Below are 27,560 nucleotides of genomic sequence, written 5' to 3' on the forward strand. Positions count from 1 at the left end.
ATTTAAACCCCTTGATGGAGGCCCTACATTATCTGGCTCCCAAGCACTTCCTATTTTATTTTTCACTGTGGCCCTTCCCACTGTATCCAAATCATACTAGCCTATTAATTTGAGAAAAAGCTTGAACCAGAAATAGAAGGGAGCCTAGAAAACACTCTTGATAGGTTTCTCTGCTGTCTCAATATAGAGACAGTGGCAGGCTGATAATCACCTAGGACGTTCTTTTGTTGGATAATATGAAAAAGCCAATTCAGCAATAGACACCATACTCTAGGACATTAATATTCCTGTCTCTCAATGTTGTAGAAGCTTGAGACAGACAGGGATTGGCAGTAACTCACCAAGAAAATGAACTCGCAAACTCTATTTAATAAATACCTTTCTATCTATACTATAAATGAAAGAATTTCAACATACCTTTTTCATAGTCAAACAACAGGTGAGGTCATGATACACCACAGGCACAAAATCTTTTGAAAGGTGTACATCAAATTCTACAAAGGCTGCACCCTGACAGAAATAAAGGAAACAAGTATTTGAAAAATATTATCTGGCTCACAATACATATAAAACTACACGGACATAAACTTATTGTTCACTATAAAATCAGCCCTGTTCACAAAAAAAACCTTTCTCATGAATTATTTAATGCTATACTTCAAGCTTTATCCTAATTTCTTCTCTTAAAACCATTATAAGTATTTTCCTTTTTCAATAGCACAGTAATTTTTTCCTGGCAAAAGATGGGCACTGATCCACTTGAAAATGCCCTGGGGCCCCTCTGTGGCAAGGGACAGCCTTCACAGGTGTGTCACCTCTGCTACTATAATTAGCAGAAATGGAGCATAACAGGGGCCTGGGGCACAGGGCTCCCTCACACCTTGCTGCCCCTGCAGACATTAGCTGGACAGCTATATCTTAAAGGTGAGGTGGAGAAAAGAAGAAGCTGCAGTCTCTCAGCTCTGCTCCTTGGTACCATTGAGCAGAACACTACAGCCATTCTTAGCAAAACCTCTGTCACCAGATTAAAGAGGAAACTGCAACTGCTGCTGAAAAGACAGGAAGCAGAAATGGGAACCAAGAAGGATGCACAGGCAAATTTCCTGAGAGAAGCCTAAATGGAAGAAGGGAGGGCAAAAATGAGTTAAGGACATATTTTTTTAAAGTCAGATCCATTCTGACATGTGAATTAATCCATATAAAGGCTGAAAACATAACTTGACATACAAATCTGTACGTTCACTGCAAGAAAGCCAGCTGGGACGGAAGGAAACAAGGTCTGAGGATCCTCTAACGTTGCTACGACCCAGAGAAGTACTGAATGAGAACGGAGGGACACATTTCCACCCCTTGCTCAGCTGTGCGTAAACATGCCTAACAGGCTTGAGTTGAAGGAGCCGAGTTCCTGGATGACTTTGAAGCAGGAAATAAGCTTAGCTCCTTTTATTCCTACAAACAAGACAATGACACAAACCATTCCTACTGAAGAAAACCGTACCACCTCCAAATAGGTGCAATGGTTAAACATAGTAAATCATAGCTTTCTAGTTTAAATGTTAAATTTGACATGATCATCATCACCCTTCATGAAGATAATTTTACTAAGAGATTAAAATCTGATCCCAAAATTCATGTGTGAATTTAGGAAATAATGCAATAACAGACCAAAATCTCTTCAAAAATATGTTTTTAACATTAAACAAACCAGGCATTAATAACTAACATGAAACATTCTAAAATGTGATCCACACCTGGCCAGTGTGGCTCATTTGGTTGAGCACCATCCCAGGCACCAAGAGGTTGCTGGTTTGATTCCCGGTCAGGGCACATGCCCGGGTTGCGGGCTTGAGGCAGCCGGTCAATGTTTCTCTCTCACTGATGTTTCTATCTCTCTCTCCCTTCCTCTCTCTAAGAAATCAATAAAAACACATGTAAAAATAAAATAAAATAAAATAAAATAAAATGTGATCCATGTGAGTGACAAAGGATTTCATCAGAATATGAAAGGAAAAGGCTTAATGAAATCTTCTCGCAAAAAGCAGTCCCTAAAAGTTCTTTAACAGGGATCCTCACGTATATGTCCCCTGACCAGGGATCAAAACCACAGCCACTGCTTATTGGGATGACGATCTAACCCACTGAGCTACCTGGCCAGGGCTAATTCCATTGTTTTCATCTCAATCTGCACCATGAATCTAAATACAAATGTCAAGAAATATTTCACCTTCACTTAGAAACATGTTCAAAAGCAGCATAAATATTCCCTTTTTTAACCTATTAATGCAGACTGGAGAAGACTCCCCAGACCCACATATCTTGCTTTTCTATCTTTGGACCAATAGTCCACAGTTGTTTGAAGAAAGAAAGGTTCACTTACATGACTAGCAGCATTTCTTAAAGAAGCAATAGTATTTTCTTGAACTTTAGCAAGCCTAAAAGAAGAAATATACAGAAATACAGTTACCATATACTATAGAGAAGATAAAGAAAATAAATGTAATAAAGAAGCCAGCTGTATTTTCAACAATGGAAATAGTACCTATTCTCTACTTTAAGACAAATTTTGCCACCCCCAAAATGAGACTGTGACCATCACTTGCTTGGTGTGTGCATGTATTCCTTAAATTATAAGTATTTACAAGCTGAATATAGGCATATCCCATACCAACCCAATCTCTCCAAGTGAGGTGACCAATCAAGGAAAAGAACCTTTGCAATGGCATGAAGTAGTAGAGATACAGAAACTTGCTCCTTTTGAAGCCTCAGAAGACTTAATAGTGGCAGACTAGGGGAATGGGAAAGGCTGACACACCAATAGGGTGGAAGTATGGAAACTATACTAAGAACAGGTAAGGAAGCTGAGACTCAGAGAGGGCAACATGCAAAAGTCAGGACCACAATACAGACACACTGACGGCATCAGGCTCTTTCTGCATTACGCTTTCCTCCTAGCTTTCTAGTTTGTTGTTGTTGTTCTAATTTTAATAAAGTATAGTTCACATACAATACTATATTAGTTTCAGATGTACAACACAGTGATTACATTTATATACCTTGTCATATGGTCACCACAATAAGTCTAATAACCACCTGTCACCATGCAATGTTATTATGATATTACTGACTATATATTCCCTGTACACTATAATCCCAAGGCTTACTTATTTTATAACTGGAAGTTTGTACCTCTTATCCCCCATCACCTTTTTCACCCATTTCCCCCATTCTGCTCCCCTTTGGGGCCTGGCTTTCTAGTTTTAATGTTTCGCTTATCAATTCAGTAGAACATTAAAAAACACTAACCAGAATCTTTAGAAGAGTGTTAGTCTCTAATTTAAGTTGGGAACCCCAATGACCAAATTAAATTTAAATTCCAGGGTAATAATAATACAATCATTTATACCTGCAGTAATGTCAACACTAAAAATTTAAAAAAAAAAATATCATTTGACCTTTTTTCACTCAAACCAATTTAACATTATCAAGTTCGAGCTACCAAATGGTAATACTGCTCAAAAGTATTCAACCTACTTAGCAGTTGTTGTAGAATTCCCTGCACCTCTATGTCCAACATCCAATGGTGTTCTTGGTTTCCAATACTTGGAAAATGAAGATTTCATGTCACAGCTGTATCCTGGTAATGGCTTAATAATTATATAGTCAACTTTTGTAGGGAAAAAAGAGAGGGTGGGGACAAAATTAAAGACAATTAAAAAGGGCATGATGAGCTCAATTACATTTAAATATACTAAAACTAGCTTTATCAATCTCTATCAAATAGGAAAAAATTAACAAGTCAAAACTGATTCAAAGCTTCTAGAAAATTCAAAAGATAGCCCGGCCGGGCGTGGCTCAGCGGTTGAGCATCCACCTGGGATCCAGGTGATCAGGGTTTGATTCCCAGTCAGGGCACATGCCTGGGTTGCGGGCTCGATCAATGGCTCTCTCATCATTGATGTTTCTATCTCTCTCTCTCTCCCTCTCCTTTCCTCTCTCTGAAATCAATAAAGATATAAAAAAAAAAGGAAAAAAGAAAAGTGCCTATTATAGAAGGTACTCAATAATATTAAAAAAAAAAAGAAAATTCAAAAGATATATCCTAGTTATTATATTAGATAATATTCTAAAACAAATCATTAATTTAATCTTTACCATTCTCAAAAGCTCAATCTGAAACTAATGAAATTTTAACTTAACCTTTGCTTATTTGTAAAGGGCCACCCTGCTGTTCCATGCTTACCTCTCACTTTGCCTATTGTTTTTCTGGAGTTTCTGCTCATGATAGGAAGAGTAAGGATTCCAGCACTCTTCCCACCCTCATCAATGGTGGATGATAAGAGGCATGCTGTACCCACGTGTCCAGGAAGAGCATCACCCTGAACTACATGTTCACCGAGATCTTCCTGAAAAATGAGAAAAATTTAGAATAATCCAAGTTCTTATACTTTAATATTTTCCATTTAAAGATCAAAAACTATGCAGGAAGATCAATAAGAAATACAATCAAATTTATATCCATGAAATTTAGAAAGCACTTTTTGGTAATAAACAGTACATTTTTTCATATATAATATTTTAAGACTTTATGTATTACTTTATTAATCATAACTCTGCCGATTTGCAATTCTGATCCTCTAATATGTATTAGGTGAATTTAAAACACTAACTAAAAGTTACTAAGTACTTTTATATTCAAAGACTAAGATATACCTGTAGTGAGCTTTTAATATATATTATATTCTCTAAAAACACATCCACACAGATGACACAGAGTGATGGTAACTCTCCTGGAAACTGAACACTTTGAGATTACACTGAGTATTTTATCAGCCTGGTTTAGAAATAAAATAGTATTTCCAATGCTGCTAACAAAATGAAAGGGAAGTTAGGCTGCTCTCATAATTTTTACTGATTGATTGATTGATTCTAGAGAGAAAGGAAAGGAGAAAGAGAGCAACATCAATTTGTTGTTCTACTTATTTATGTATCATTGGTTGATTGTTATATGTTCCCTGACCGGGGATTGAACCTGCAACCTTGGTGTATTGGGATGTGCTCTAACCAGCTGAGTTATTGGCCAGGGCTAAAATGTAGGTCCTTAAAGAACAAGGAAACATTCAACCAAAACTTCATATTTTTATAATAAAATTCCACATCTCATTACTTAGGTAAGATCTAATTATAGTGTTTTTTAAAATAAATTTTTTTGGGGGAAAAACACCTTTAAATTCCATCTAATGCAAGGTTGCTAAAAAGCCACTTACAAAGGCTATGTCTAAAGGAATCATCAAATTCAACAATTCAAAGATTATAATTTTAATTATGTGCAGCAAATGCCACTCAGTGGGTTTAAATCCACTCTGAATTCTAACATTTTCAAGAAACTGTGGCTAGCTGTTGCTGCTGGGCAAAGCATATTTCCTACTCTCAAAGATTTAAACTTTAAAAAAGTGAAAATGGGCCCTGGCTGGTTTTGCCCAGCGGTTAGAACGTCGGCCTGTGGACTGAAGGGTCCTGGGTTCAATCCAGCCAAGGGCACAGCATGCACCTCGGTTGCAGGCTCCATCCTCAGCCCTAGCCACAGGGCGTGCAGGAGGCTACCAATCGATGTGTCTTTCTCACATCAGTGTTTCTTTCTCTCTCTCTCTCCCTTCCACTCTCTGAACAACAATGGAAAAAATATCCTCAGGTGAGGATATATAAAAAAAAAGTGAAAATGGGAGTGGATGTGCCAAAGAACAGGAGTCTCAGGAAAGCAGTACAGCTGACTGCGCCAGGAAAGATAGAGCAAGGACCGCAGGGGACGGCTCGGTATCACCAGGGGGAGCACCTGAGCGGCCGGTGAACTGGAGCGCTACTGTAAGTGTCACCAGTAGCTCCGGAAAGCTGGCCGCACAGATTCTGAACAACCTCGCACAATTTTTATAGCAACTCTTTTTATTACATATTTATAATATCAAGTAAAGTTGCAAAAATGAGTCCAGTTACAATGAATTCTTATAATAAAATGCTTCAATAAGTCACAGGCTTTGGTCATGAAGAGGACTCAATCATGCTAGTTACATCAGATTGCACACCAAGTTATATAGTTTGGTTGATATAATTCATTTTTATTTATTTATTTATTTATTTATTATTTATTTATTTAAAATATATCTTTATTGATTTGAGAGAGAGGAAAGGAGAGGAAGAGAGAGAGAGATAGAAACATCAATGATGAGAGAGTCATTGATAGGCTGCAGCCCGCAACCTGGGCATGTGCCCTGACCGGGAATCAAACCCCAATTGCCTGGATTCCAGGTCGCCTTTCAACCGCTGAGCCACGCCCAGCCGGGCAATATAATTCATTTATATTTAAAACAGACATAGACATCAAGACATCTGGTCTTGATTTGAAACCAATTCTGCTGAAGTTTTCTTAATTATATACTTAATAGTACTTGAGTCTGTCAACTCTAAGTTTTTTAAGCCTGCTAAAATGTATAGAGAATTAAACATCTAAGATGCTGTACAAATAATGGGTTTACACAAATTAGACTACAATAAAAATCAAAACATATGTAAAAATAAGCTCATGCCTGCATTCTTTTTCAAACCCTTCAAATTAAAGAATTACTCACCTCAAAAAAATCAAATATTAGTTCCAGGTTATCTGGTTCCATTGTTTGTATGCTATACTCTGTCCAACGGTCAGGCTGTAAGCCATACCCACATTCCGGCTGTGAATGCCTGCACTTGAACTCATTGTCGCTTATTAAGGATATCTCCAGGCTATTGGACATTTTGTGAAGAACAGTGGGAGACACCCTATCATCATCATCTTCCTCCAGACCCTCTAGTGTCAGCTTTACCCTAAACAAAAGAAAAAATAATGAAATGCAAAAAGTGGAACAGAAGGAAACTCACACAAATGTTACCTAAATGCTAAAATTTAGAGTGCTCCCTGAATATGCAAAATCTTCAAATAACAAAAGTAATACAAGGTGAGGCAAAAGTAGGTATTCATTTGTGAGTACATGAAACACAGTTTATTCTTGTGTTATTATTTATTAATTATTGTACTATTTTCCATACAGACTGTAAACCCACTTTTTCCCCACCCTGTGTATTATATAGTACAAAGACTACACTTACTACAGGTAAGGCATTAGCTATATTTTATAAAATACTGATGTTTTTAATCTACATATATTTTTGTAAAGTATTAAAATGAGACAAACACTCATTATGCCTAAGGCTATTTTCATTCATTCTTTGTTTTTTAAAAATGAATCTAAAAAGATATTTACTATTACCCCATTTATAATTGGCTATCTCAATTTCTTTTGAGAAGTTTCACAAATGGGTATATATAAAACAAGCACAAATTAAACCATATTCTATTAGAGTGCATTAAAAAGACTGTTAGAGTTGGAGGTTATAAACTAAAAATTTTCCTTTCCTTTCCCTTACACCACAGTGAGTTGAGGTACTTTGGGAAAAGTACATTATTAAAGAAAAACATTGTATTAAGTATATATATTTGAATGTATGTATCTTTTGTGTGTGTATATATTTATATACATGCATTTTTTTAAAAAAGCAAATGAACAAAAAAATAAACGGAAAGTCTAAAACTCTTAAAGGCCTCACAGCAATGAAAACAAAGACCAGTTACCCAAACCATAGGGCCAGAGACTAGTCTACTCCCAATGAAAGGCAATTACTTGCACGGAGCACTTGTAATGCCAAGAAGATTCAATTCTAGAATATTTCTTACACCAATTGAAATGCACTAAAACAATTTTAATACTATTAAGGTAGGAAGTAATGTTAATGGATAGAGCAGTGATTTTCCACCTTCTTTATCTCATGGCACACAAAAACTAATAAAATTCTGCGGCACATCAAAAAATATCATATTTTTTGCCTATCTGACAAAAAAATAGTTATAACTTTGATTCATTCACAACTGGACGGCTATTGTTCTGTTGGTGGTTGTCATTTTATTTTTTTTGGCAGTCTAAAGGAAAAGAGGTCATGTTTTAAAAATTCTTGTGGCACACTGGTTGAAAATCACTGGTACAGAGTAACAGCTGAGCTACAAAAGCTTTTCATTGTAGATTTAAATGGGATCTGATTGATAATACAAATAATGGAATTGTATTAGTGGGCCCTGCCCTCTCTGCATGATCTCCTGCCTCCAACCACTGCTGAGCCATGTCCCATAGCCACATAATTCTGAGGTCTCTCAGAGGGGATAGCTATATAAATTATTCAATTAGTAATACTGTTCTGTAATCACACTATAAAATCAAAAGTAGCACTTCAATAATCCAAACAAAAATCACCATCTCTTCTCATAAACCAAACTCTTACGAATAGTTCTGGACAACTGATTCTGTTGGTGAACCTGAAGGAAGAAACATTCTCTACCAGGATGTGTAAAGAGAGACCACAAATGGACAGGAGTGAGCAGGCAAGAAAGGCACTCTGCCAACAGCAATGCACATCTACCCCCCCCCCCCCAAAAAGAAAATTCACGTTTAAAGGGATCTATGAACGAATTTATTTGTTAAAGGTCTTCTTCAAATAGCTATATAAATGTTATAGTCTATCATAAAGAGACATTGCTTTCTACTTACTGCTGGAGTCAACTGAAAGAGAAACTTGTGCTTAAAATTTGATGGTAATAAGATAAAATGACATGTCTAGTGTTTTAGTTAAAATGTTTAAGCTGTTGCTAAGTTTTTAAAGTCCTTATATCCTTGCAGATAAATTTATTTCCTACACCATGAAGGGTTAGTTTATCACTAATGAAAACTTGGGGGTTGTTTAGGGGGGTGGGGTACAGTCAGGACAAACATCAGTTTCTAGCTATGCATGACTATTTAAATAGGAATCAGTTACTAATTTGTAGAGCCCAACTAAGTATGGTTATACGAAAATATTTCAATTTAAGCCTAAGCAACACTATAATATATACAAATACTCAAAATCATTTCTATAAACAAGAATGGTACAGGACTCAGTATATATTTGCAAAGCCATCAGAACCTCAACCACTAATATCTATTAATTTCTTAGCTACAGCCAAAGAAAAAAGTCCTAATAAGCCCAACCAACCAAGGCTTTATCTTCTACTGCTATCTTTATTTCAAGGTTTTATACTATTATAGCTGTTACACAATTTATTTGCTTCTTTTAACATTTAAGTAAAATATTCAATTATATATGACTAACTGGTTAGAGAATCTTTGCAGTCAAATGGATCTTGCAGATCAAACATGTGGTCCAATAACCTCGGTTTTTCTGAAGCAAAGCAGAGGCCTAGAAATGCACAGAAACAAGGTACACCCAAAACTCTTTACTCACTCTCAGAAGAGCCAGTGCAAATAACTATGAAGTATTATACACCTTTTCCCTTATGTATTTTATGATTGGTATAAGTATTATAATATTTAAAGTTATGGTAAAACATTTGCGGATTTTCAAACTGCAGTATTGTTATGAATTATATCCAAATGATAGAGTTGCCTGGGTCATTGAGAAGCCAGCTCACTCAAAGGTATGTATGATGACATTACAGAAAAATAAAGTTACTATTTAGCTATTCACACAAAGCTTGACATCTATATATCAGATTAAAAAGAAACTAATACAGTACTGCTATGATAACTGCTACCTTTCCTCAGGGAAAGGTTTCCATTTGTAAGCTACAGGAAAGTTTAGGACACTGAAGGATATTTTCAGTAATCATTTTTCTGTTATGTCACTCTGCCCTCATTTAGCACAAAGTCATTTCTCATATCAATTTTAAAACAAGCAATTTATTTATAAACTACGCAGATATGTAAGCTTGAAAATCATTTATCTACATAAAAACAAAATGTTCTAGTTTCAAATTTAGAGATTAAGACTAACATAAGTAGATGTAACTACAGCAATCTGAGGTAAAAAATATGACATTCTACGTGTGATCTTTTCTTAGTTTATACACTTAAAGGCTAAAACCAGAAATCTATAGCATTAGTGAAAATAAATGGCCTAAGTAACAAATACACATGGTCATACCTAAATCTAGATTTTTTAAATTTCTTCTTGGTTATTGAGACAGGAGGCTTTTCAGAATAATGCAAACGTAATCTTATTTCAGTCTGACAGGTCAGCCATCCAGAATCCAAAGTCTCAACACCATCTGGAAAGTAAATAAGAACAGCAATTATTATGCATATTTTTAAACAATCCAGTAAGTATAATACACACTGACATTTCTAGTTCACATTCAGATTTTAATACACTCAGCCTATATGTCACTGGTACTTCTCTCCAAAACAAATATATACATAGTCTTAAATTTGTCATTGAAAAAATAACTTTTATATGAAGAAGGGGAAACAAGTTAAATGAATGTTAACAACAGTCTCAGTTTAACAACTTAAGTAAATAAGAATATTCTTAGTAAATCCATTATCGAAGTAATACAAAGCCATTTCAGCAAGAATACATGTTCCAAGATGACTTCTACAGTTGTTCCACTGGGAATTACTATTAAACTCCCAAAGCTTCACATGAAATATTTATTCAGCTGAAACTAGTTATACCACTCGTGTCAGGGACTGAAGTATGAGAAGGTAAGAATAAAACTGGAGTCAACCCTGTATTCTCACATTTATACATTCTGCCATAAATTTCACAATCATGATAACACTGTATTAGCATTGTTTAAGTTTCCTATTAATATAGGTAATATGTTTTTCATAACACTACAGAACTATCAAGTGTTTTGGACCTAAGTTTTTAAATAGGATTTAAAAATATATATATTAAGAAACATTTCTCCTTAGAAATACAACTTTAAAATGTTTAATAATTAGCAAATTTTAAAAATAAAATTATTATCTCTTAATTTTAAACTGTTTTTAGAAATGGACAAAGTTGGAGAAATGGCTTTCCATCCTAAAAGGTAACTAAAGCTGAATTTAGAACAACAATAAAATTTCTATGCATTTATAACCATACATAGTAATTAATAAATAGAGGTACATAATGTCATATATTACAGCTGAAGAAATGAGAAAATTATTCCTCCATAAAGAAAGGTCTCCAAATTATGTAGCATAAGTATCATCTTTTGTAAATAAAGCGGGCAAGACTGTAAAACACTAAACACTAAAGCTATTCAAGTATTTTAGATCACGTTATGATATAATACAAATAACCCCAAATAAAATCCAAATTCCTATTCAAACACTGCCAAAGCATGTACATTTCTAAAGTGTATAAACACATGTCCCTATTAAACCACAACCAAAACATTCAGACCTGTTTCTTCCTGTTCTGAACAGGAAAGCAACTGGTTATCAGCCATTTAACTCTGGTTCAGTCTGCAGAAGCACACATTCTGCCCACTTCTTTACACAGTGAAGTATTAAAAATGAAAATGCAATCAACTGCATTTAAGGAAAAAATAAAATAAAATTGCAACCTTGAATTCTCAAGATAAAGTGTCACTGAAGCAGAAGTATATAAATGCATAACATTTTCAACATATTTAGAGGTAAAAGGATTTTCTAATATACTGTAAATTAAATGTTAAAGGCTAAGCCAGAATTACCAGAACATTCTGTATAACCTGGATTTTACTGTAAATGCACATATAAACATACAAAATGCACAAATTTAGCTTAAGAGTTAACTTTTCACACCTTAAATGTTTAGAACTGTTAATATCATTTTTGAGCATAATAGTGTTAAAAAGTGATGATATTGCCCGACTGGCATGGCTCAGCACTTAAGCATTGACCTTGGATCCAGGAGGTCAAGGTTCGATTCCCAGTCAGAGCCTGGGTTTCGGGCTTGATCCCCGGTAGGGGACGTGCAGGAGGCAGCCGATCAATGACTCTTATCATTGATGTTTCTCTTTCTCAACCTCTCCCTTCCTCTCTCTGAAATCAATAAAGATACATTAAAAAAAGAATGTTATTTGTTTCTTATATTTAGCCTCTATTTTCAATATCATACTGTTATATTTCCCTATGCCATCTGTTTCTAATGAATGTTATGTAACATCTCAACCATATCAGTAAAAAAATTTAAAACTCGGTCTCACTTACTGTGGATTCCAAATTGTCCATCGTCAATAATAATTTCACTTTCTAGAATTGAAGGAAAATAGAAAACCTAATTAAAATTCATGATGTATATAGAACACATAATTGAGAAACTACCCACCTTAAGCGTTTTTAAAATATGGAATCTAAAATTTAAAAGCAGCCCAAAGTGAATAAGCATATTTATTGTAGCCCTCAATAAAGAATTCTCTTTTAAGAAGGCTATCAAACAATCACATTTCTTACATACTTGGTGATCATTCTTGATGTTACAAGGAAGAGAAAGAGAACTCCTCAGACAGGTGCTCTAGAGGCACTGGGACAAACTTCTATACCCACAATGTGTGAGCCTGACAGGCTGCTGGACAACAGTGTATCCTGGTTCATTTTTTAAACCAAGGTCTTGGCACAATTAAAATGCTTATTCTTATGTAGTGCATATTCTGAACTTATCTAAAATGTAATTCTCCTCAAATCTCCACTATTCTCTAAAGCCGGCTAAAAGCTTTACAAACAGTGTAAACTTACCTGTACACTCAGAGCTGTGAGGAACTATCAAAAGAGTAAGTTCTAGCACATGCCCTTCTAACAGAAATTTCAACTAAATGAGTTAAGCTGGTAAGCCCCGCCCTCTGAGTAACATACTAATTTCTTGCTTTCCTTTTCCAGTTTACTTTAAACATAAGTCTGAAATATTTGTTAAAATAAGTGTGATAGTTCCCAAGGAAGATTCTCTGATAGATTTCACGCAGCTCTTAAGTTTATAACTTTTTTTGAATGATCAGAAACAAAATCATCCCACTTCTCATAATAAAATATATATATAACTGCAAGATGCTTCAAAACACAAATTATTTTTAAATATTCAGTACCTAATAATTTCCAACCTCAATATAGAACTATTGTAATTCTGAAGGACACTATCAGAAAAATTCTAAATACACTATCAAAAATGTATTAAAACAGAAAAAATCCAATAAAGAAGATGAAATGAGATATCTGTTTAAACAAGACGTGTCTACTACAGGGTAAAGCAGAATCTCTCACTACTTTCTAAGCTGGTAACTAGAAAGCCATTTATTATCTTCACATTCTACTTTTCCTTAGAAACTGAAAGATGCGTTTGTCAGCATTGAGTCAATTTACAGATGAATCCAAGTGGATAATTTAATGTATGTGAAATGAACTTCAAATTTTAATCTTAGTATGGAGAAGGAAATTAAAAAATACTTGTATGAAGATAAATGCCTTTTTAGGCATAAGAAAACAGAATAATGGTGTTTTTTTAAAAAAACTATCCGAATATCAATTTCAGCCTAGCCAGCAAGGTATTTAAGTAAATTAGGAGGAAAATATGTCTGCTACAACCAAGAAATTGGAATTTATTCATACAAGTTTATTCAAGTATTTACTAGTTTAAAAACACACAGAATAATTAGAATAACTTGTTCTATTCTTACTATTTAAAGTTAAAAATTTAAGAATTTTTGTTTTTGCCCTGGATGGGTAGCTCAGTTGGTTAGAGGGTCGTCCCGATACAAGGTTGTGGGTTCAATCCCCAGTCAGGGCACATACAAGAATCAACCAATGTGTGCATAAATAAGTGGGACAACAAATCAATGTCTCTCTCCCTCCTTTCCTCTTAAAAAAAAAAAGTGTTCTCTAAGTTCTCTGAGCAAGTAATCAAATAAAGCCATGGATGCTCAGCAAAGAAGAATGTTACTTTATAAACTTTGTAACTATTCCAAATGAAAATAAATATTCTACAATAAATTAATCTAACCCAACAAAATAAAAATAAGTAGGCAAGCATTTCTAATAAAGTTTATAAAGAAAGGCAATTAAGAACTATTTAGTTTTGAAAGTAAGATTCATGATATGCTGAATGAAAATTGACCTTAAACTTTAGAATAAAAATTTATTAAATCCCACTAAGCCATTGTGCAGCATATTAGTAACTTTACGCATATGCCTCAAACAGATGCAGTTAATGCCCATACCTAAAGGGGTTATTGATCGTGGTTGTAGATGAGTCTCCCACTTGTGAACTATGACTTGACATGGACCACCGATAGTCTGCAATTTAAAAGTTAAATGTCTGCAATAATTTCTTATATCTTATTTTCTACCCATGACTCCATTAGATGTTTGTAGCCTAAGTTTATACTAAATATGAAACCAAGAGATTCATCTTGTTAATTATCAATATTATATGCCCCCAATCAGGAATGTAACAGGTCACAAAACATGATGAGTGCTGGAAGAAAATGGAGATGAGAGAGCAAACAAAGAAAAATGGGATGAACTGGCACATAAAACTGTTTTAAACCCATTCTTAAATCTGCCTACGATACTCAATTTGTTTCAAAGAAATTTTAATCTTTAACAGATATTCTGTCCTAAGTTAAAGCTACCACAAATATACTTTATTTTTGGTATGTCAGCAGTCAATGGGGTGTTACTGGATAAAGTATCTCATCTTAAGTAACTCTTGAAGTGTTTTTAAAAAGCCTAAACTCTACTATCATAGGAATAGTAGAAACAAGTACCTCGAGATCAATTATCACAAGTTATTCAAAAAATTGGAAGGCACAATAAAGTTTTTTACTATATACATTTAAGAATAGTGAGTAGATTACAGAAAGAACTTCAGATTTCTCATATCACAGTAACCAGTGTTTCTAAAGGGCACAGGAAACCCTAAAAGAAAGGACACACACATGGGACACATGGGTAAACTGGAACTAACATCCAGTTTTACTCTTTATGCCTTTGAGTTTCTAAATTCATACAGTGTGATAACTCCTAATATTGTCCCATTATAAGAATAAAGCTTTATGAGTTGTTGATAACACCTATACCAATTTAAAAACAAGAATGAACCTACCAACAAAGATTCCTGGCATATACCTAAGAGACTGAAGTATTAAATGTTTCCTAATTTTCCTTTACTTTTTAAAAATTAAACTTATGTGTTAAAATGGAACCCTTAAATACATATTTTAAAAGCAAAATTTCAACTGTAACCTTACAAGTTACTTTAATTTTTTGTTCTTTACATATCTTCTGAAGAAATGTAGTAAAATACAGGGAAGCAAAAAGAAAAAACAAAAGTCACCTATTATCACACCACTTAGGGTTTAATACCTATCAACATTTTCATACATAATCTTCAAGGCCTTTTCTAGGCATATACTAAGTATACTCTTAAAAAGCCTGAAACATATAACTTTCTCTCTATATATTGTACATCTTTAGATGGCATTAAATACTCTCCTATAACATGTTACAGGATTTCAATATTGATTATATTTTAAAAATTTGCCAAATGATAACAAATAAATAGGTAACAAGTTAGGCACAATATTAGGCAATTCAATACAAGAGGTAATTCTGCCACTTAAAATAACCAGAGATTAAAATCTTTTTTTAACTTGCATACTTTTGGAATTTGAAAACTAAAATAGCACTAGATACTCAAATCACTTATCTTGGGATAATATAGGAAATGCTCATTTTCTCTAGACAAATACCTCCTTGTTATGAGGGTTTACTTATGAAATGGTAGACTGGGTAGATGTTTTTAAAAAGGTAAATGTGAAACTGCTCATCTTAAAATATGGGGAATTTAATTTTCATTACAACTTAAAGAAGAAGATGCATTTAATCCTACATCTCTTAGATTTTTTTACTTTTCCTGTCACATTTTTCTGAATTTGTTTTTTTAAACATCAAACTTTCTAATCCTCAAGAGATGTAAATGCATACATTAAAAATAGGAATGATGTTTCTTAGCAATAATAAGCAGCCAGGAAAAACTAACCTATTCTTCTTCACTCCTCCCATATCCCCAACATACCCTGCCAAAGAAAAAGAAATGAAAAAGAAAAAGAAAAAACAAACAAAAAAAAATCCTCTACAAAGATGGTATGGGTCTATATTCTTTTTTTTTTTTTTTTTAAATATATCTTTATTGATTTCAGAGAGAGGAAAGGAGAGGGAGAGAGAGGGACAGAAACATCAATGATGAGAGGTCACTGATCGGCTGCAGCCCACAACCCAGGCATGTGCCCTGACCAGGAATCGAACCCCGATCGCCTGGATCCTAGGTCGACGCTGAACCGCTGAGCCAAGCCTGGCCAGGCTGGGTCTATATTCTTATAGAAGTTACTAATCAAACGTAACTAAAAGGGTGCCATGAAAATAATATTAAATATCAGCAAGGATTAAAAAGTGGGTAGAGGGAAAAAGAGACTTTGTTTTTGTTTTAATTCAGGTGTCCGGGGAACTTGACCACATCTTGACTGTAGCATCTATATTAATCATGTAAGAATAGCCCTGTGGATTGAATATTTCATAGGGAATATATTTTAGTAGTAATTTTAATGAACTCCACCCTCAAATCCACTCACAGCATAAAACAATTTGGGCTTGAACAGAATGAGGTATTTGAGGAGCAGTCCAAAGGGCCAATTCAACAGATAACTTAGAATTGTGCCTACTAGCGCTCACACTACAAATCCATGTTGTTTGGTACACAAAGTGTTATAATATTGGGGGGAAAATGAACCAAATTTTAAAATACAGTGAATTTCCAGAATTGTTATGACTACTTTACTAAACTTTAGAAGGTAATCTTAAATTTTAGCTTACTGAAGTTCTTTGAAAATTTTTTTAAGACCTGAGCATTAATATATTAAAAATCTCAGCCTGGCCAGGCATGGCTCAGTGACTGAGCATCGACCTAGGATCCAGGAGTTTGTGGTTCGATTCCCGGTCAGGGCACATGCCCAGGTTGCGAGCTCGATCCCCGGTGGGGGCCATGCAGGAAGCAGCCGATAATGACTCTCATCATTGAGGTTTCTCTCTCTCTCCCTCTCCCTTCCTCTCTCTGAAATCAATAAAGATATATTTGAAAAAAACAAAAATTTCAGTAATGACTCTAAAAGACGCAATCATTTTTAAGGCTATATTCCATGAAAAACAATCTTTAAAATCTTAGAAGACAGAACAGCTCCATTTTGTAAAAGGCTGCCACAACTGTAAACATTTTGGAGGGAAGTGAAGGTGGATCTTTGGAGAAAAAAGGAACACTATCAGTCTAAGACGGTATTCTGTTAATAGCACTGGCAGAGTTATTAAATCAGACAATTACTGAAGTGTTTTCAAACATGCATACTAACAAAAACACAAAAATAACATGTTTCCACAGACTTGTGTCTTAACCATCACTTTCTTAAACAGTCATTGACATCACTCAGCTACATCGAGCACTGAGAGAAATAAACAAGGTTATTATTCAACATGTAGACTGGAGTTTTTGTTTGGTTTTAACAAACCATCAAGCAAAATGATCAAATACTCATGTAACAGCACTGCTTTTAAATATCATGAAAAATGTAAACTTTTAAAATTTTACTGATTGTTTTCTTCCACAATTTTGGAAAAAATGTGCATGTAAAGGGTCTCTGAGGAATTTTTATCTATGCTGTCAGAGGCCAGACCATAGCTATTTAAAAATCACTATTTTTAATAAGACCATTAAGAAAATGGTGACCTAGGAATGAGTCAAGTAAAGAAGGGTAGGTGAACAGCTATCTATGAGATGATTTAAATTCGAAGTTAACAGCTGAGGTAAAAATTTTATTATATTAAGAAACCATTTTATAAAATGATACCCTGGGCTATTCTAAATGAAAATCAAGGGAGATTAAGAATAAAGTAAAAGAGTTTATAATGAATCTAATTATGAATGAACGTCAACACCTATAAAAATTTGAAACAGCTGTTACTTAAAAATAAACAGCTACTTACACTGAGATTAAGGAAATATTTCAAAGACAATATAATTTAAAACTGGCTAATATTTCTATATGAGGTAACTACCCTAATTCTAGCCACAAGTAAAGAGGGGTGGACACGGATTTTAAAAATGTTTAAATTGCATGTTAACTCAAAAATTACTTTCGTGAAGATATGAAATTAATCGACTATCTGCAGGCTCACACCAATGTTTCCACTCCAGGAATATCTACTACCTTTGTTTTCTGTGCTTACATAAATTAATATTTTGATTTGTCCCCAGTAAAATTATCTTAAAATTCAACATATTAACATCTTATTCTAATTCTACAAAGTATAAGAGAACATGTAGCTATGAAAAATTAAGAGAAAAAGGACTGCAAGGCTCAACTTCTAAACTAAAAGGAATATGCCAGAAGGAAGGAAATATAAAAGAGAGAATATGAATGGTAAAATTTTAGATTATTTACAATAAAACATTATCGATGGAAGGGGTCTACGAAATTTATAGTTCAAACCCTTCATTTTAAAGATGAGGAAGCTACAGTCTAAAGGTCAAGTGACAAAATCACAAGATTTTTAGCTTAGACTCTACAACTGCCGGGGTAGACGACCTCCTAAGACTTTAACTCAGTAAAATTAATCTTATTACCCATTTTGGCTTTTCAATGCTTTCATAATTACTTTGCTTTCTTATTATTGTTTATATTTATAACATATATATTCCAATAATTTACATCATTTTATGATTTAAGATTCCTTGCACATTAGTTCTGTCATTTCACGGTGCACAATTGAGACAAAGTTTCATAATTATTTTTATTAGAAATTAAGTTTCACTTAAAAAGCGCCACCAACTTACAAAAAAAAGTGTCAATTTAAGCTGGCATGTGGGGGAAAATACCCTCTAGCCATATGCATGGGATTTTATGTAGCTATTTACTCTATTCCATGAAAAACATACTTACCATGGCAGCCCCTGCATCACACGGTACATGTGTACACGATACAGAGCACCTACTTAAAGAAACACACTCACCAACACATACTGTAAACTTTTGCAAGTATTACAAGGGGAAAAACTTGTTTCTTACTGTAAGCAGACTTCTTGCCAATTTTTTCAAAGGCATTTTGGATGGTTTTGCTGCTTTTGGTTACATTTTCAATGAAGAGGGGAAATGCTTAGGTTGGCTTAATTTAACCTGTGTTGACAGTAGTCTTACTTTAGAAAACTATGCCCAAAGGAATCATGATTTTTCCTGTCCAAATACCCCTCTAAATAAAATTTAGTTGATTTCACATTATAAATTTCACATACCAGAATCCACAATAAGCTTTCAACATCATGAGTGCTGTGGCCTATGTTTCTATGCACAATTGTTCAATTTATACTGAAGAACTATGCCATGATGAACAACCCCTATACTAAATAAATGATCGCAAGTCGTAAAGTGAGACTACTGTCAAGATAAGCCAACACAATGATTAACCATAATGTAATTTAGTTTCATTACTGAGTATTTACAATATATTCTCAGAATAAGAAACGTACGTAATAGGTGCAAAAGACAGCTGAAGTGGGTTTGTCAGTTTTCTTTTTTATAACGGTGGCTAAGAGAATGGGTAACAGTGGCTGCTTGCATTTTCACATGTAACAAGTATTCAATGACCCCGAAGGGAAAGACATTGTCTTAAATGTTCTAATCCACGTTTCACTTCCTAGGCTCCTGCCTAAGCCCTTGTTCACATGCAGCCCAAGTGTGCTCAAAGGTAAACTCTGAAGGAAAAGAATCCTTTCAGCAAATAAGTATCTTTAAAATAAGAGGAAAAGAATCAACTTTTTTTTTTACGAAAACACTCCCAAAATAATAAATCATTGTGAGCAAGCAGATTTAGACTTAATAGATACTCCGAAGGCCTTCAGGAAAGATCCTGATCTATCAACACCATTGTTGAAAAAAATCTAAGAGAAATGACTTCAGTTTTGATAGAAGTTAAACAATACAGCCACTAAGAGACAGCTGCTGTGAATTAATTTTTTAAAATAATTACTCACTTAAAGCTGGCTATATACTCCTCTAAATGTATTCATATCGCATAACAATTAAAAACAAAACAAAAAGAAAAACCCTCACAACTGGTTACTAATTAGTTTACAAAAGTTAAAGAAAATGCATACCTACCTATCAAAAACATTTATTTATCATTAAATCCTGTATCATGACAATTGCAACATACTTACTATTAGTCTTTTAAAAATTCCATTACAGACATTGTCTGCCTCTGAAGTGGTTATTTCCTTGCTTTTTGGTACTAAAATGTTATTAATCTAGAGTTCTCTTTTCTTTATTTGATCAAAACAAACTCATTTTACTTTTAATGTTTCCAAACTTAAATTAATTGCTCTTGAAAGAAGTAAGTCTGCTAAAGAAACTGGAAACTAGATGAAGAAAACATACCTTTGGTTCTAAAAAGCACCCTTTGAAGTAGCGATACTGAACAGATACTCCTCTACTGAGTACAATGGTTGCTTTCCAATACATGCTGTGAGGGGGGAAAAAAGCGGCAGCATCAATATCAAACTAAAATGCATAAAGATTTCATAATTCATAAAACCCCTCAAGTAAGGTCTGTGACCCATACCACTTATTTATTCCTACACTAAATTTTACCCTAGGTATAATCTGTACCAGGCACTGGAAACACATTGATGAATGAGGCAGACACAGCCCCATCTTCAAAGAGATTGCCTTCTTGTGTGGGTAGACGAACCACCAAACAACATACACAGTAAGGGCTATTTGGCCTATCTGATGTGACGGGAAGTTTTGGAGGAGGCTTTGGAAGGGAGGTCTAAAAGAGGAAGAACTGTCTGAGGTGAGACCTAAATGATGGGAAGAAACCAGCCATACAAAGAACCAGGAGAAGTATTCCAAACAGAAAAGGCAAGTAGTGCAGAGGTGGATGGCAGGGTCCGACTTTCCACTTAGCTAGAGATGTTGCATGGCTGCTAAGAGGCTCTGGGGCCAACGCCAGCAAGTTACACTCATGTTCTCAACTGTCCTGCCCAGCCTCTGGCTATTCTCCTAGCCAAGCAATCAGTATCTGTATCTTACTTGTTTCAACCTAATGTCCTCCTCTGAACTATGCTATTCTAGAACTTTGACTCAATGGTGAAAAAATTCATTACAATTCATGATTAGAACTGATTTTTAGCTTTAAGTCATAGACCAGTGGTATCCAAAGTGTGGTCCTAGGACATGTGAGCTTGTTAGAAATGCAAATTCTCACGCCAAGACTAGACCTAGACCTATGTAATTAGAAACTCTGGGGTGGGGCCCAACAATCTATAATTTAACAGGTGACTCTGATAACTAACACTTAAGTCTGAGAGCCACTGTCATAGCCCATTACCCAAACATGAGTCCCACATGAATAGTTCAGTGAATGAACGGCAGCTCCATGACACCAGATGGATAGCATTGCTCCCCATCTGACTCTGCCAAGACAGGTTTTAGTGCATTATCCTTACTCTGACTCAACTGTGGTTCCTTAAAAATATCCACAGCCAGCTATCACCTGTGGGCCTACCTTCAGCAATCAGAATAACGTGGTAGTAACAAGCTACACATACCCTGGCCCCACCCCGAGAGACCCTGATTTCACAGATCTTGGGTGGAGCCTGGTCATGTGGAATTTGATATAACTTCATAGGACATTGGATGTATATGTTTGGTTGAGAATCACTGCTGTAAAGCAAGCAGAGCAAATGCTTGGCATATGTGCCCCTACTATGTTTCCCCTGATAGACCTCAGAATCATTTTCAACACACAACTCTAGGCAAATTCTATCAACTATATGGTGAAATTTATTCCCCATCTCTGCTACAAAAATAAAAAGGCAAATTCCCAGTACTATGTCATCCAAAAAATGGTAAGCTAGAGCATATGAAACCAGCCCCAGATGTGCACAATAGAATTAGTGGGAAGTTTTAAAAATACCCTGGGGCCACATTCTAATGCACTATTTTTCAATCTCTAGGGGTAAGGTCTAGGCATGTGTATTTAAAAAAAAATTTTTTTTTTAAGGAGTAGTTTGTTGATTTTTAGAGACAGAGGAAGGCAAAGGGAGAGAGAAACATTGACATGAGAGAGAAACATTGATTGGCTGCCTCCTGCATGCCCCCTACTGGGGATGGAGCCTGAAACCCAGACATGTGCCCTGACCAGGAATCAAATCAGCAACCTTTTGATGCACAGGACAACACCCAACCAATGAGCCACACCAGCCAGGGCTAGGCATGTGTATTTTTTTTAAAACCCTCAGAAGTGATTCTAATCTGTACCCCTGGTTAAGAACCAATGAAGAGATGAAAAGAGCAACGCAATGAATCTTTTTACTCCAGTTCTCTAAGCAAATGTAGCAAAGTTAAAAATGAACCAGCACTGCTCAGTGATGTCAAAAATGAATATAACCTGACAAAATTCAAGATAGACCAGGAAAGGGGCAGTGAGAAAGCTTAGTACACCTGCCGGAGTTTTAATTGCCCTCATATCCTTCCCGAAAATCTACAAGGAGAGTGAGTAAAACCACAAGTGAGCCACATTTTCTGAATTAGGAAACAATACAAGACATTCAAATGAACTCTAAGTAAAAAAAAAAAAAATCCAACAGAGGTCTTGTCACCACAAGCCTGTAGGTATGGAGAGGCTTAAGAGATTCTGAAAAACCGGTACAGAGGACTTAGACACAGAGTACACATACTTTGTATCACCTGCTTGTGTCATCTTGTATTATCTACCGCCTTTCTGCTTGTGAAGCATTGTCTATCTGCCATATACGAACCATTTACATTTCAGCATACATCAGCAATGTGAAAATGGCTGGTCCCATAAATTAATGTAAGTGCAGACACGAGTTATCCCGTGACCTGTCAACGACATTTGGGACTGGAAACACAAGTTAACTTGTGACCAGTCGGCAAAGTGTTTTAAGGTAGGTGACAGAGAAGCTCAAACGTTCAGAGCAGAGGGGTGTTTTAGGAATAGGTTCAGAAAGATATGAGGTTTCACTTCACAGGAGTGGTCAATCTGAAAATCAAGGAAAAACTAGCCACTTAAAAGGACTAAACTCATCCAGCCTTCGTGGCTTAGTGGATGGGTGTTGGCCTATGAACCAGGAGGTCACGGTTTGATTCCTGGTCAGGGAACAAGCCCGGGTTTCAGGCTCGCTCCCTAGTAGGGGGCAAGCGGGAGGCAGCCGACGAATGACTCTCTCATCATTGATGTTTCTATCTCTCTCCCTCTCCCTTCTTCCCTCTGAAATCAATAAAAACATTTTTTTTTAAAAAAGGAATAAACTCTCTGTGATCATTCCCCTGTGACGCCAATATCATTTATCAGTGGAACTTTACTTGTGGCTGAGAAAAATGGGCCACACAAATGACAATAGTGAAAAAGGTGTTCTACATTTGTTTGTTTTCTTTCCCTCAGCTTACACTATGATATTATTTTACTTCCTTTGTAATTTTCCTTTGCTTTGCCATCAGGGCGTCTCAAACCATCTGCTGCGAAGGCCATTTTTGTTTGCTCATTTGTTTTACCCAACCTGTCCCGCAACTGTACCTGCAACAAGGTACCATGCATCCACGGTGACATACATGGATGCCCTAGCATGTCAAACTGCTACAAACATTTCCAAATGCTTGCTCTCAGATGTGAGAAATATAGAAGTGTCTGTACTTCTCACATATGCATGAATAAAATAATGTTTTGTCTAGCACTGGTCCACAGGCCACATTAAGTAGCACTGCTCCACAGGAAAAGAAAATTTGAGCTTCATAATCTCCAGATTTGGTATTTCTCCCTAGGGGTATTGCATGTATTTATATACTATTTAGAATCTCTTCATCTCTCCTGACCCCCCACCAATAGATCCTGACAACCCATAACACTTCCAAGTATCCCCAAGTGGAGAAACATTCACTAATTCTTTCCTAACCCCTTTACAGTGTAGATAAGGTAACAAGGCTTAGGGATGGTAGGTCTGCCCAAGATCACAGTTAACTGCAGAATTGAAACGGGCACCCAGATCCACCTTTCCCCAGCCCAATGCACCAACACACCCATGCTAAGTTTAGTGCTGTACTTAATTTCATAGTGAACTCATTTCATTACGTTAAATAAAATATCTAAATAAGTATGTTCCATTCTCTGTTACTTTTAGTTAATACTATACAGGTCTGGGGAAAAATTATTTTATAGCAAAAATTAGATCTTTTATCAAGAATATGTACTGAAAAACCAAACGATACTTCCTAAAAAGTTAAAAAAAGAAAAAAGAAATAGCAATATAAGCCTATTATTTAGAAATGTGGTGGTAAGTACCAGAAGAATCAACTAAGAGTTGAAAATGTTTGTTTGAGACGTAGAAATTGAGGAACAGATGAATTTGTTCCTCACAACAAACTTTGTAAAATGATTTTACTATTTATACACATAACTTTGATAAAAATTAAAATTAAAAAAGAAGAAAAATATACCAAGCTGTCTTAGAAGCCCCATTTATAATCTGAACATCACAATTATTCTGTAACCTGCCACTTCCACGCTTACCTTTCACCTGTCTCGTTCTCTGGAAGGAGAGCCACAGCATTTTGAGGATTCCAGTTTCCCAAAGCATCACAGCTTCCACATATTGCAAAAACTTCTCCTAATGAAACAGAACACCAGTTACAGCGGCATGAGCAGGAAAGTTTCAATTTCTAGTTTAAGAGAGCAAGAAAAGAGCATTCAGTTGCATTAGTTCGACCAGATGGAGGACTACATAAATGGGCAATCAATAAAAGCATATAAGTATTCTAAAGAAACAGTAATTGATATTTTCCAGAAACTCAAACAGTAGCTATTAACAAGTTAAAGATAAGAAAATTATCAAAAGAACAGGAGCAATATAACAATAAAAATCTGAAAAAAAGACACTGAAAACGCTCGTCTGCCTTATAAAAATAATACCTGTTGCTTCATCAGAACACTTCTCATCAATAGACAAAGCAACATATAGCTATCATCTATATTTGCTAAATTTCATAAATTTAGCTAAAGTCTACACCTTCCTGGATACAAATATGCAGAAGTCTTTGACTTGTATCAACACATTCTGAATTAATATAATTAAAATTCATAAAGAGAAAGATAATGAACTGAGCCCAAATGATGAAGGTCAGGACAAATTCCTCCACATTCTGAGAGCAGCTTGCTTTCCAGCTTTAGGCTCTACTCAGGAAAAACTAGAATTACAGTTGGGCTAGCCACCTGCATAAGCATTTTGTAAGCTTAGACTGTAAAACTCAACTAAAATGCTAGGTATGAGAGTCATTCAGGAGTTTTCAGAGTTCTAAATAGACGTGTGTAAAGCTTAGGGTGATTGAGTACGAAGATTTCATGTCAAAATATTTCAAATACTTAAATCCTTTAAAGTAACCCAATTTTTTACAATTAACTTAGGTTATCATACCTTCTCTGATTTTTTTAAAGGATAAACACTGTTGCTAAATACAAGGCACAAATATGTTGCTATGCACATGATAGCACATGCTGTGGCTCCTAGCTCAAAGGACAGATTACCATAAAGTCACTGATTCTGGTCCATTATACTTCCTTTAGAGAGTCTCCAACTTTTTCATGGAGTCAGTTATTTCTTAGCTCCACACAAAACAGCAGCTACTGTTTGCTGTGGAAAGAACACGTACCCCAAATGGAAAAAGTAAAACTTAGGCAACCAGTCGGTGGTTCACTCTTTCCTCCTGTAAGTGCTCCTGCATTTTACCAGTTCCCGCCTGCAATTTACTTTGTCTTTCTGCTAATTGCCTTTGAATATGGCTTCTATGAGGGAAAGGGGGAAACTGTTGACTAGAACAGATAAATCTCTTTGTTTAGTTTTCATTTATAAAAGATAAAGACTTTAAAGGAATTTGCAAACAGCAGCCCCACGTATTCTTTTCACTTGCTCCCTCTAAACCCACCCCTCTCTGCTTTCCCTACTCTCTCAACATTTGGCAAGAAAGTCTAGGTGATGGGGGAGAGTTGGGGGTGGGGTGGTCTTCCCAACACCCCCGCCCTCCACCCTCTCCTTCCCACCCACAATTCATCTGCATTCATATTCACCACTATCTTCCCTATAGTCCTGAGAAGGAGGGTTCCTTCTTGCCAAGCAGATCCTTGGACGGCTAATTGTGTGGTCAGTCTATTTACTTGACATTGCCAGTTCCTTCTAGCTAAACTGCCTTTGTATGGCTCCCTAAAAGGCTACGATATAGGTCTGCAGTCTTCTCCCACAGAGAAGGCTGCATACTGGAGTGGAGGTGAGCACTTGACCCGAGGGAGCCAGCCCATCAGCTGACTGGGAATCTTCCATCTGTAGAATCTTGCCCAGATCATCTTGGCTAAGAATTTGCACTTAGGCACACAACTCTGTCAACTGCTGTGAGGACTCCTAAAACAAAGGTGCTAGATATACAGAGTGAAGCAATCATTCATTCATTCTTTGAACACAAATTTACCCCCACTCTGAGCCAGGCATTGTGTGAGGTACAGTAATTCAGCATGAACAAGACAAAGTAACTTTTTCACAGAGTTTATAATCTATCCACAAACAAAATTACTCATATAGTCCATAAACTCTGTAAGAGGTGTTAAAGTCCTGGAACCCTGAATTTCACAGACACCTTAACCTAGTTGAAAGTGGGGATTACAGTAAAGATAATTAAGGGGAGCACACAGATCTAGGCAGAGAAAATAATTTGAGAAAGTCCCATGGTTCTAGAGAAGTAATGCAACAGATTGAAGGAGCTGGCCAGTATAGCCGGAGTATATTAAACAAGGAGGTGTATACTGGCCAGGTATGATGCTGTTTTGACATGCTATCTTACATTAAAATTACTTCACAATGCCTAAGCAGACAGCAAAAAATACAATAAAGCTAAAAATAAAAATTTATAAGTAGGGAACAAAGTTACCGTAGCCAAATATTTTGCCAACTTCTTGCAATAGCAAAATTTCCCTTATTTTTATGCTACTTAACAATCATAGCTCGCCCAGCCGGACGTGGCTCAGCGGGTGAGCATCGACCTAGGATCCAGGCGATCGGGGTTCGATTACCGGACTGGGCACATGCCTGGGTTGCGGGCTCGATCCCTAGTCGGGGGCATGCAGGAGGCAGCCGATCAATGACTCTCTCATCATTGATGTTTCTCTCTCTCTCTCCCCCTCCCTCCCTCCTTTCCTCTCTCTGAAATCAATAAAGACATATTAAAAAAAAAAAAATCATAGCTCAATTATCTTCATTATGTAAAATTAAGTAAAATCACATTTTCATGGAAAATATGAGGGTTTGTTTTTCCTTGAGTTTACTGTGTTCCAAGTACATTTCTGGTATCAGGCAAGCCATAAAGATATTTTCACCTAAAAATTAGGTCCACTCTAATAACAACTCCATATTTAAGATAAACCAGATAAGAAAAATGCTCATTTACAATACCTGGAAACAGAGTTCCTCTTATTTCAAAGGTAACCTGAGAAGGTGTCATTGTGATGGATTTATCTTAGGATGTCGTGCTAGGAAGAAAAAGAGATGTCATTTATAGTATGAAAATATTAGCTCCAGAT

At 35.7% G+C, this 27,560-nt stretch overlaps 1 protein-coding gene across 5 annotated transcripts in view; it reads right to left on the reverse strand.

The window, feature by feature from the left end:
- Positions 1–27,560, reverse strand: part of GPCPD1 (glycerophosphocholine phosphodiesterase 1) — a 50,960-nt gene that overhangs the window by 17,248 nt on the left and 6,152 nt on the right. For 3 of the 5 annotated variants that reach the window (XR_013999608.1, XM_081148378.1, XM_081148379.1), the window contains exons 2-12: positions 27,433–27,509; positions 24,510–24,606; positions 20,354–20,438; positions 14,093–14,168; positions 12,096–12,137; positions 10,054–10,177; positions 6,621–6,852; positions 4,241–4,403; positions 3,532–3,664; positions 2,378–2,432; positions 418–510 (exon numbers count right to left, since the gene is read on the reverse strand). Coding sequence is in view for 4 of the 5 variants with exons in the window: in XM_081148378.1 (XP_081004504.1) it covers positions 418–510; positions 2,378–2,432; positions 3,532–3,664; positions 4,241–4,403; positions 6,621–6,852; positions 10,054–10,177; positions 12,096–12,137; positions 14,093–14,168; positions 20,354–20,438; positions 24,510–24,606; positions 27,433–27,481 (1,149 nt within the window). In the remaining variant the exon portion in view is untranslated. Of the gene's footprint in view, positions 1–417; positions 511–2,377; positions 2,433–3,531; positions 3,665–4,240; positions 4,404–6,620; positions 6,853–7,949; positions 8,003–10,053; positions 10,178–12,095; positions 12,138–14,092; positions 14,169–20,353; positions 20,439–24,509; positions 24,607–27,432; positions 27,510–27,560 lie in introns of those variants that run through there. The other 2 variants (XM_081148381.1, XM_081148380.1) reach the window with 2 other exon arrangements.

The sequence above is a fragment of the Miniopterus schreibersii genome (genome assembly GCF_964146895.1).
Source record: "Miniopterus schreibersii genome assembly, chromosome: 10".
In the NCBI taxonomy this organism is placed as follows: Eukaryota; Metazoa; Chordata; class Mammalia; order Chiroptera; family Miniopteridae; genus Miniopterus; species Miniopterus schreibersii.